Source organism: Lagenorhynchus albirostris, chromosome 5 (assembly GCF_949774975.1).
Source record: "Lagenorhynchus albirostris chromosome 5, mLagAlb1.1, whole genome shotgun sequence".
Taxonomy (NCBI): domain Eukaryota; kingdom Metazoa; phylum Chordata; class Mammalia; order Artiodactyla; family Delphinidae; genus Lagenorhynchus; species Lagenorhynchus albirostris.
In genome coordinates, this window is record NC_083099.1 from 62,365,932 (window position 1) to 62,378,229 (window position 12,298).

Here is a 12,298-nt window from a genome sequence, read left to right on the forward strand (position 1 = left end):
TTTCCCCTTGTCGCTGGTCTTGGCTCCTCTCTAAGGAAGGGAATGGAATTTTGGTTCTAGATGTTCTTAGTGAGAGTAGATAGTTATCAGTCTGAAGGATTAAATCCAGCTATGAGGGGACTAGATTGTAAAACTTGAGCTTCCAACAGCCTGCTCTGTAACTCCAGTGCAAAGTTTGAGAAGTGGGGATAACTGTTAGTAGTGACACTGAGAGCAGAGCTATTCTTTTTAATCATTTTGATGAGTTGTAGAATTGAAGGGTAGCACTGTCGCTTATAATATGGGACCTTGTGATTTAAAGAATCAGAGCAAGTCATTTGAACTTAACAAATTACTGATCAGGTCTTTATTTGTTTGTAATTTAGGGCACGTTTTTAGTTGGCCAGCCATCACCCCAGACATCTGGAAAACAGCTGACTACGGGGTCAGTGGTGCAAGGAACACTGGGAGTCAGCACATCCTCTGCACAAGGACAGCAAACGTTAAAAGTCATCTCTGGACAAAAAACCACTTTGTTTACCCAGGTAAATACACACACACACACACACACACTCACACACACACACACAAATATTTACAGCTTGTCTCTTTCCACAAAGAAATTATTGTTACCTAAGAAAATAAGCAATAAAATAGTATAGAAAAATAAGAATAAAATCATAAGATTTGGAAAAATATAAGTAGAATGAGAAGATAAGACCAGAGAGTTGTTTAGATATGCAAACAGTAATGTCCTGTATATTTAATAAAATTTGCCAAAGCAAAATGAGAACAATGATAAGTTATAAAATTCACACTATTTGTGAGAGGAAAAAAAATAACCACACAATATTTTCTTAGAAGAAACAAAGATTTTCTAGACACTTCATTCTAAAATTTCTCTGGAGGGACTTCATATAGGAGATTCTGAATAGTGTTATAGGTGATTTCAGCCACGATATCCATATCGTAAGTAAATGCTATAGGGAGTTTGGTGTATGTTTCTACAGCGTCTTTAGCATAGGTGGAAGAATAATGACAGGGAATTTTAACTGGGCGAGGGATATCATAATCATCTATAGCTAAATCTCAAAAACTTACCAAATGAAACAAAGTGTAGAAGGATATAGACAGTGTGGATATCAACAAATAATGCACTTTTTATGACTGAATGTAGATCAGCAGTTCTCAAAGCATGAAATGATATTGGATTTTTGTCAGATGCTTTTACTGTGTCTATTGAGAGGATCCTATGGTTTTTCTTTTTTAGTTTGTTAATAAGGTGAATTACATTGATTGTTCAAATGTTAAACCAACCCTGCGTTCCTAGAATAAACCCTACGTGGTTGTGATATGTTATCCTCTTTTAATGTATTGTTGAATTGAATTTGAATTTTTGCAAGGGATATTGGTCAGTAGTTTTCATTGTAATTTCTGTCTGGTTTGGTTTTTTGTGTGTGTGTGTGGTACGCGAGCTTCTCACTGTTGTGGCCTCTCCCATTGCGGAGCGCAGGCTCAGCGGCCATGGCTCATGGGCCCAGCCGCTCCGCGGCATGTGGGATCTTCCCAGACCGGGACACGAACCCGTTTCCCCTGCATCGGCAGGCGGACTCTCAACCACTGCACCACCAGGGAAGCCCTCTGTCTGGTTTTGGTATCAGAGTAATGCTGGCCTCATAAAATGAGTTGGAAACTTCCTCCTCTTCACTTTTTGGGGAAGAGTTTATGTCAACTTGGTATTATTTCTTCCTTAACCGTTCAGAATACACCAGTGAAGCCGTAATGGCTTGCAGTTTTCCTAATTGGGAAGGTTTTTAACTACAATTTCAATTTATTTAATAGATATATTGATAAGACTGACTATTCACATTATTTTGTCTTAAGGAGGTTTGGTAGTTTATATCTTTAAAAGGAATTTTTTTTATTATATCTAAGTAGTTGAATTTCTTGGAACAAACTTGTTCATAATTTTCCCTTATCCTTTAATGTCTGTAGAATCTTTGGTAATGTCCCCTTTTTCATTCTTGACTTTGATAGTTATGTATCTTCTCTTTTTTTCTTGATAAGTCTAGCTAGAAGGTTTATCAGTTTTGTTGATCTTTTCAAATTACCAGCATTTGGTTTCCTTGAGTACTAACTTCCCTTTGGTCAGATGCTCTTTGCTGTTTTAAACAGGTATGAGGCCCCAGAATTCTTTAAAATCTTAGCTAATTTCTTCTAATCCGCTCATGTTGCAGCCAGTGCAGTGACTTTCTTTCTGTTCTGCCACAGCTAAGATGTTTGCTGTTGCCTTTTATTAAGGTACAATTTACATAGAATAATGCACAGATCACAAATATACTGCTCAGGGAATTTGGACAAATGGGTATGCTCTTGCAAGCACTATCCCAGTCATGATATAGAGCATTTCCATTACTCTAAAACATACCCTCATTTCTCTTTCCAGTTTTTTTCTATCACCATTTTTCTGTCACCATAGATTAGATGTTTTAAAAAACTATTTATTTTATTTATTTATTTTTGGCTGAGTTGGGTCTTCGTGGCTGCACGTGGGCTTTCTCTAGTTGTGGTGAGCAGGGGCTACTCTTCGTTGTGGTGCGCAGGCTTCTTATTGCGGTGGCTTCTCTTGTTGTGGAGCACGGGCTCTAGGTGCGCGGGCTTCAGTAGTTGCGGCACACAGCCTCAGTAGTTGTGGCGCACGGGCTTAGTTGCTCCGCAGTATGTGGGATCTTTCCAGACCAGGGATCGAACCCGTGTCCCCTGCATTGGCAGGCGGATTCTCAACCACTGTGCCACCATGGAAGCCCCATAGATTAGCTTTTGCCTGTTCTTGAACTTCATATCAACAAAATTATATAGTATATAGTCTTTTATGTTAGCTTTTATTGTTGAACAGAATGTTTCTGAGATTTACCCATGTGTGTATTGATTATTCTTGATTTTTGTTATTTTTCTTTATTTTTGGCTGTGTTGGGTCTTTGTTGCTGTGCGCGGGCTTTCTCTAGTTGCAGCAGGCGGGGGCTACTCTTTTTTGCGGTGCACGGGCTTCTCATTGCAGTGGCTTCTCGTTGTAGAGCACAGGCTCTAGGTGTGCGGGTTTCAGTAGTTGTGGCATGTAGGCTTGGTAGTTGTGGCGCACGGGCTTAGTTGCTCCGCGGCATGTGGGATCTTCCCAAACCAGGGTTCAAACCCGTGTCCCCTGCATTAGCAGGCAGATTCTTAACCACTGTTCCACTGGGGAAGTCCCCTTCATATAGTTTTAATTAGCAAGACTTTCTTGGGGATGCAGTATTTGGGGGGGTGTATGTAGGTAAGGATTAAATTGTGCCTATTAACCAGGGTAACTTATTACTCCAATCCATTTTATTTCTGCAGGCGGCCCCGGGGGCACAGGCATCTCTAATGAAAATATCTGATAGCACATTGAAGTCTGTGCCAGCCACCTCACAACTCTCAAAGCCTGGAACCACGATGCTGAGGGTAGCAGGAGGAGTTATTACAACTGCCAGTTCCCCAGCTGTAGCCCTCTCAGCAAATGGTCCTGCGCAACAGGTGAGAAGTAGCATGATAGTGGAAAACCATAATGAAGCATAAAAGCAGTAAAAATGTAAGATATTCATCAGGCACACTATTGGGCCATATTACTTTTTTAAAAATTCAAATATAATTCACATACCATAAAACTCACCATTTTATTTTAATTTATTTATTTAAGTTATTTATTTTTGGCTGCATTGTGTCTTTGTTGCTGCTCTTGGGCTTTCTCTAGTTGCGGCGAGCGGGGGCTACTCTTCGTTGCGGTGCACGGGCTTCTCATTGCAGTGGCTTCTCTTGTTGCAGAGCACGGGCTCTAGGCAACTGGGCTTCAGTAATTGCAGCATGCGGGCCAGTAGTTGTGGCTCCATGGGCTCTAGAACACAGGCTCAGTAGTTGTGGTGCACGGGCGTAGATGCTCCATGGCATGTGGGATCTTCCCGAACCAGGGCTTGAACCCGTGTCCCCTGCATCGGCAGGCGGACTCTCAACCACTGCGCCACCAGGGAAGCCCGCTAATAGCTAATATTTATTGGGTATGCTACATGGCAGTCACTGTTCTAAGTTATAGTACTTTCTTCTTAATATCTATTATTTCTGGTCCTGTGGGTTAGCAGTCGGAAGGAACAGCTCCCAGTTCATCATCTGCTATGACTTCTGTAATGAAAACTTCTGGGCAGCAACAAGTGTGTGTGAGCCCAGCCACCATGGGACCCTGCAAGGCTGCTACCTCCTCTGTCATCAGTGCTACGTCCCTGGTGTCCACACCAAACCCCATCTCTGGAAAGGCCACAGTATCAGGTCAGTTGTACCATAATATTATTTCTCGCTCCCTTCTTTGGGCTAGAGTATTTGTGGAAGGTCTTACATAATAACAGTTTTTAATAATAAATTGTTAAAAATCATTAATTCGGCAGCATTTTCCATATAGCTGCCTTTTAGATGAATTACTCTTATTTAAAATCCAGGTGTAAATTTTCAAGTCTGAAATGTTTTTATGGATTGAATAACAATTCTTAACTGATATAATAAAACAGCCATCTGGAACTCTTCTGGGTATTTATCAGCAGTTTTGCATGGAACTCATGGTAAAACATACATCTCTTTTTGCTTTCATAAACAAAGTATATAAAATTAAATTAGCATTGTTGACTCCAAGACATGATTTTTTTTTTAATAAATTAATTTTATTTTTGGCTGTGTTGGGTCTTGGTTGCTGTGCACGGGCTTTCTCTAGTTGCGGCGAGTGGGGGCTACTCTTCGTTGTGGTGTGCAGGCTTCTCATTGCGGTGGCTTCTCTTGTTGCGGAGCACGAGCTCTAGATGCGAGTGCTTCAGTAGTTGTGGCACGCAGGCTCAGTAGTTGTGGTGCACAGGCTTAGTTGCTCCGTGGCATGTGGGATCTTCCTGGACCAGGGCTCAAACCCGTGTCCCCTGCATTGGCAGGCGGATTCTCAACCACTGTGCCACCAGGGAAGCCCCAAGATACTATTTTTAACAGTAGTTATTATATTGGGTAGTGTTAGAATGACATGCTTGAGCTTTGGTAAGATGTATCGTTTCTCTGTGCCCACCCTGAATGGCCCCGGAAGAGTGTGCCTTTTACTTCTTTGGGTAACATAGAGCACAAATCCTAGAGCCAGATTGCCTAATACCTACCTCATAAAGTTGAGACGATTAAATGAGTTAATATAAAAATGCTTAGGATACCGTCTGACATGTAGTTGCCATTATATAAATAATTGCTGCTGTTATCATTTTTAGTGTCATCATTGTTGTTAGTCCACATTCCCTTATCTGCAATTCTGAAATCCAAAAAGCTGTGAAAACCAAAGGTTTGTTTATTGTTGTTTTTCCCCATAATGAATTTTAGGGCAAAATCTGACCTCCATTGACAGGCTGTTTATACTACTTAATATGAATATTCATCTTTTGCCACAAATATTAATGTGTTTGACTACATTGTACTGTCCCAGATGCCAGGGGCTGATATAATATACAGCATTACTTCTCAAACTTGAAAGGTCAACTTTGTTTTACTATAATCTAGTACAGACAGATACTTCTGTAAAATACAATAAAAATATCACAACAAAGTCAAACTGTTACAAAACTTTTGAACACTCAGTATCTGTATTGCGTTGTTGCAGATTAATAATAGTTTACCAACTGGCACTGGTATACAGAAAAATAACTGAGTATTGCTAATATATATATGATATATATTCATACACACATGTATATACACACACAAACATAAATACATACACACACATACCTTACTATCTCTGCATAAAGATTGTGGGTATTCTTCACTGTTACTGCATGTAGTTTGCTAAAATAAAAGCATAGGCTTGTGAGCTTTTTGGTCTATAAATAAATCATCTTAACGACTCTTGGGTATTAAAAAAAAAAGATTGTGGATATTCTTGTTGTTCTTCTTATTATCACTAGATTCCATACATGAGTCTAAATCAAGCCCCTATGTTTTGTTTGCTTTTTGGGTAGAGACCAAAAGATTAAGGCTGGTTTATTTTTCCCATGATTTCTACCTCCCAGTTAAAATCGACCAAGTTTTTATGTGGGGAGTGCTTGTTCTCTGCTAACTGAATGTTTAGAGGTACTGGGTTAGCACTGGAGTAGAAATTGTAGAAATAGAAGGAATTACTAGTTTAAGAAATGAATGCCCTCCTTTTTTCTGATTTTTAAATGAAGTCTCTTGCTTTAAGTTCTAGTTTCCTGAGATACTGCTGATGAAACTTTATATTATTTTCATAAGAGAATCAAACTGTTTTCTACTGACTATTTTGTGTGTGTGTGTGTGTGTGTGTATCCTTTTTTTTTTAATTGAGGTATAACCTTTAATTTTTCAATTAAATTTTTTGTGTGCATTACAAACTGTTTTGAACAAGATTGCCATTGTGACTAGAGCAGAGTAAGCAAGGGAAAGAGAACCAGGAGATAAAGTCAGAGTGGTGGGGGCCAAATCACATAGGGCCTTTGTAGGTCACTGTAAGAACATTGATTTTTACTTCAAGAGAACCCATTGCGGGGTCTTCAGCTCAGGAGTAACACGAGCTGCCTTTTCCTTTTAACAGGTCACTGGCTACAGCATTTAGACTAAACTATGGGGCACAAGGTGGAAACAGGGAATAGACCAAGAAGTAGACACTAAGAAAGAAACTTTGATGATGTATTAGGGAGCCCTGGCAACATGAAACTAAACGGAATTCCAGAAAGAAAACAGAAAATAATGGGAAAGAAATGATCTAAGAAATGAAACAGTTTATCCCCAAATTGAAGGGCATGAACTTCCAGGTTCAAGAGGCACAGTGTCCAGCACAATGAGTGAAAGGTGGCTCACAAGAAGGGACAGTTTGTTCATGAAATCAGAACACCAGTGACAAGGAGAAGATCTGAAAAGCTGTCAGAAAAATAAACAGAAAAGTTCAGAAATTACATTATCATTGGGCTTCTCAGTAGCAGGGCTGGAAGCTAGAATATTGCTTTTCAAAGTTCTAGGGGGGAATTCTTGTAGTCTAGAATTCTGTAATTGGCCAGATCTTTACTGAGTATGAGGGTAGAAATATTTTCTGACAGACAGCGTTTCAAATGTATTTTCTATGACCTTGTCTCAAAACATAACTAAAATACATGTTTCACCAGAGTGAAGAGGTGTAGACCAAGAAAGAGGACAAAAATAGAGAGGAAGGCAAAGGGAATTCCCAGGGTAACTGTGAAAGGGCGCTCCCCGAATGAAGGCTTTGCAGCAGGCCTAGAAAGCAACAGTCCAAATTAGAGCATATCAGAGAGTCCCAGGAAGGATAGCTCTTATTTTAAAAATGGAACTGTAAATTATTTAGGAGGTTTGACCATGTGGAGAGCTGTATAAAGGGTGATTTATAGCATTTTTGAAGGACATGGGAAGACTTTAGTAAGATGTTGAAGGAGAACTAAATAAGCAAATGAAAAAGAAGGAAATTATTAACTCCAGAAAATGAGATCGAGTCATAGCATCATGATATTCTTTGGATCGATAGAGACCAATATTGGAGGAGAGGGAAGAGCGGGTAAAAATGCCTTACAGTGCTTATCTACCTTAATAGTAAGTCAGTGTGTAACATCAAAATGAATCAAGGCCTACAATATACACATTCTTTTAAAAAATGCTGAGATAAATATTAAAACACCAAAAGGTTAAAAGTGTATACTACTGGGGAACCAGATGAAGACAGGGAGTTGGAGCAAAGGATGGCTATTTTTAGTTATATGCCTTTTAGCACTTTTTAACTTTTCAACTGATGAGCATGTAATGTTTTGATAGAAATAAGAATTTTAAAAATACGAAGAAACCAGGTCATTGTTGTACTCTTGGAGGGCACATCTCAGTTAAGTAATTACTACTTGACTGATCTAACACTCATCTATTCCAAAGAACGATTTTCTTGTTTATTTAAGGCTTTGTTCTTGAAAGTATTTAAGACTATTCCTGTTCTCTCTTTTTTTTTTTTTTTGTGGTATGCGGGCCTCTCTCTGCTGTGGCCTTTCCCGTTGCAGAGCACAGGCTCTGGATGCGCAGGCTCAGCGGCCATGGCTCACGGGCCCAGCCGCTCCGCGGCATGTGGGATCTTCCCTGCCCCCGTGTCCCCTGCATCGGCAGGCGGACTCTCAACCACTGCGCCACCAGGGAAGCCCAAGACTATTCCTTTTCTTAACTCAAGCTAACTGCATTCCAGTGCCTTAAAGTATCTTTAGCCTCTGTCGCTGTTTTTTAAAAAAAATATTTAATTTATTTATTTGGCTGCATCAGGTCTTAGTTGCAGCAGGCAGGCTCCTTGGTTGCATAATGCGAAATCCTAGCTGCAGCATACATGTGGGATCTAGCTCCCCAACCAGGGATCGAACCCGGACCCCCTGCATTGGGAGCTTGGAATCTCAACCACTGCGCCACCAGGGAAGTCCTGTCTGTCGCTGTTTTTAAGTAGTTGTTATAATATGTGTTTGTGTTGTATCTTGTGTACTCCTTTTTGTCACTTTTTTTACTGGCCCTCTGAATGTCTAGACTAGTTTTATAATGGAAATGGGAGTATGGAAATTCTTTTAAAGCAAAGTGGGAGAGGATGACCCCTTCTAAAATAAATGGAGAATATCTGGTTTGAAAAATAAAGGCTGCACAGAGATAGGAAATTATAAGATATGGTGAATAGACAGACTGAAGTATTAGATATGTAAAGGTTGTTGTAAAGAAGATGCAGATAAATTAGGACCAGATTAAAATGGACTCTGGGGGCTTCCCTGGTGGCGCAGTAGTTGAGAGTCCACCTGCCGATGCAGGGGACACGGGTTCATGCCCTGGTCCGGGAAGATCCCACATGCTGCGGAGCAGCTGGGTCCGTGAGCCATGGCCGCTGAGCCTGCGCGTCTGGAGCCTGTGCTCCGCAACGGGAGAGGCCACAACAGTGAGAGGCCCACGTACCACAAAAAAAAAAAAAAAAAAAAGGACTCTGAATGCTTTGACTAATTTTGGAAACATTCTCTAGGCAGTCCAGAGCCAGAGAAGGTTTTTAAGTAGGAAAATGACAGTTACCCAAATCAAAATACAAAATTTTACAGCCAGTTTGTATGTATCACAGCTATATACAAAACAAATAAATTGTCATATAAAACAAACATGGAAAAGAACTACCTCAAAATGATGATACTGGTTGTCTCTGCAGTAGGACTCTGGGTGACTTTTCTCTTTTCTATTATTCCCACTTTTCCAAAAGTTTTTGTATTACTTTATGATAGCAGGGTAAAAATAAATCATTATTGTTGCCTCATTGCTTCATTGAGAAATCAGCTGCATCCATTGGCTTATGCTTCCAGCTCTTTCTTTATTGAAAGGGTAAATGTCCTAAGAATGTCCTCCTGTGAGAAAATATGAATGCTGAAGAGGGCATGAACTTCAAGGAAGCATCTGATCTTCAGCTTGGCTTTATCTTCCAACTTATTTTAGGATTGTTAAAGATTCATTCCAGTCAGTCCAATCCCCAGCAGGCTGTTCTGACAATCCCCAGCCAGCTCAAACCACTCAGTGTAAACACATCTGGAGGTGTGCAGACTATACTGATGCCTGTGAATAAAGGTGAGTTCTTCACCTGTGGGTGTGGTTGTCTCTGGGTCTGTCTGGTGGGAGAGTCTGTATTCCGTCACGTGGTGGCCGCTTCTCCCTTTTTTAGCCTGCCCTTGAGCTGTCACCATACTCCCTGGCACCACCTCTAGGACTGAAAGTAAAACCCAAATGATCCACTGACTTCTAAATAACTGCCCATTTCTTAAGTTGAGTAGGGGGGTTACATTTTAAGCATTTATGAGTGCAGGTTAATTGGATTTTTATTTTCTGAGTTTAGTGACAAGCTCCCATTTCCACAGTTGAAGATACCAGCTCATTTACCCTGGTACTAATAGGAAACAGCCACCTTGTCAATCACTGTATTAAAAAAGGACCATATCTGTTGTACTGAAATTGTTTTTGTGCTAGTAGCCTAAGGAGGGGCTACCACCTGGGAGTTAGATCATTTTCATTAAAATAATTTCTATATTTCTTATATCCTCCCCTCCTTTTTTGCCTGTTAGTGGTTCAGTCATTTCCTACCAACAAATCACCTGCCATTCTGCCTGTAGCTGCCCCAACTCCAGTTGTCCCCAGCTCTGCTCCAGCAACTGTTACAAAAGGTATGTAGTTTCCCACAGTATATTTGCCCAGAAGTTTTGTGCAAGACATTACTGTAATATGACTCCCTTGAATTTCAGCATCCATGAATCGGTCACTTCAAAAATATGTAGAGTGTTTATATATAGACTTGACATTAAGGGAAATACAGAGATGTATAAAGCATCATTTCTGCCCTCCAAGAACTTATAATCAGGTTGAAGAGAGTTGCAGTAGACAGCAAGCAGTGATTGATACATGCAGGGTAAGTGATCTGGAAAATGAATGCTGAAGTATTTCAATCTAGGATGTCTGGTCAGGGAAGCTGGGGGTGTTTAGGTGGGTAGCACTTTTGTGTAGCACTTTGTATGGGACATGGATTATAACCTGGACTTTAGAGTGAAGCATTTTTAGCTGTGGAGGGGTCAAGGGGCATGCCAGATTAAGGGAACAGTAGAGACAAAGACTCAGAGGGTTTGTTTGGGGGAGTAGACCAATTAAAGGGACTCATCTGGGGTATGTAGTTGCGGTAAAGGAGCTGTAGGTAGGGCCAGACCTTGGCAGCTGGCAGTGGGGACATTTCTGACTGTTGAGTAGATGGAGATAGTGCAGTGGGTTAACACATTTTGACATTTGTAACATCTACAATAATGATAGCTACCATGTGTAAGAGCCTAAAGTGTACTAGGCACTGTGCTAGCTGCTTTATATATATATCATTAATTATCACAGTACTTTAGGACAGCTATTACGCCCATTTTGCAAATGAGGAAACTGAAGTTTGGAGATACTAAGTCCATACTTCCCAAGTCTAGAAAACTAGAAAGCAGTACAGTCAGAATTTGAAATACTTTCCAGGCATGCCAGGATGTCTCATAATAGTCTTATGAAGAGATGGATTTGGAACTTAGAGCATGACCATCCAAAGCAAGGGTTGGCTGACTGCAGTCTGCTGCTCGTTCTTTAATGAGCACATGGCCATGCCCATTCATTTACATATTGTCCATAGGTGTACTGCAACCTCAAGAGTTGAGTAGTTCTAGCTGAGATCATATGACCCACAAAACCTAAAATATTTACTGATTAGTTCCTTATAGGAAAAGTTAGCTAGTCCTGATGGAAGAATTGATACTAATCTAGACCAGCGTTTCTTCTCAGCAGTAGGTATATATCATAGGCCTTCCTCATACAGATTCTGATTCAATTAATTTTGGACTGGGGCCAGAGCATCTCTGTTTTGATTTTAATTGAGGAAAATTTTGTGTAAAGTGCAAAGATACTAAGCATACCATTTGATGAGTTTTGACAAATGCATAAACCCAAGTAACCAATATTGCGTTCAAGCTATAGAAATTTCCATCACCTTGTGCCCCCTTCCAGTCAATTCCCATCCCGTATAGGCAACCACTGTTCTGATTTCTATTATGATAGATTACTTGTGTCTATTTTTAAACTTTATGTGAATGGAAGAACATACGTTCTTTTGTGTCCAATTTCATTCACTCACTGCAGTGTTTTTGAGATTCAACCATGTTGTTGGTGAGTAGTATTCCACATTGTAGGGATGGATGGATATACCATAATTTGTTTATCCTTTCTCCTGTTAGTGGAGATTAGGGTTATTTTCAGTTTGGGGCTATTATATGTAAGTCTCAGCATATGTTTTCATTTCTCCAGTAGAATAGCTATCCCAGCCTGAATATGCTGATTAGATAATTTTGTAATTGTTTGCATGCCAGATTAAAGTGAGTATACTTGCGGGAATTCCCTGGAGGTCCAGTGGTTAGGGCTAGGCGCTTTCACTGCCATGGCCTGGGTTTAATCCCTGGTTGGGAAACTAGGAACCTGCAAGCCATGCAGTGTGGCCAAACAATAAGTAAATACAGTGACTATACTTGCACCTATAGAACTGGAGTATCTGAACTTTTTCTGAGGCCTTCCTTTTGTTTTTTGAAGTCTTGGAATCACTAGGGGTTGGGGGAAGATGTATTGCTAACAGTGAAATTAGCGAGGTCACTCAATACAAGTCTGTATACATACAAAAGCCATTTTGATTTCTATATAGAAATTAACTGCTAACAACCCACTAAAC

General features: G+C 40.2%; 1 protein-coding gene across 10 annotated transcripts in view; it reads left to right on the plus strand.

Annotated features, from left to right (window-relative positions):
- Positions 1–12,298, plus strand: part of YEATS2 (YEATS domain containing 2) — a 109,102-nt gene that overhangs the window by 83,803 nt on the left and 13,001 nt on the right. For 8 of the 10 annotated variants that reach the window (XM_060150111.1, XM_060150114.1, XM_060150118.1 and 5 more), the window contains 5 exons: positions 366–524; positions 3,355–3,531; positions 4,128–4,314; positions 9,511–9,639; positions 10,131–10,229. In XM_060150111.1, the coding sequence (XP_060006094.1) occupies positions 366–524; positions 3,355–3,531; positions 4,128–4,314; positions 9,511–9,639; positions 10,131–10,229 (751 nt within the window). The remainder of the gene's footprint in view (positions 1–365; positions 525–3,354; positions 3,532–4,127; positions 4,315–9,510; positions 9,640–10,130; positions 10,230–12,298) is intronic. The other 2 variants (XM_060150113.1, XM_060150115.1) reach the window with 1 other exon arrangement.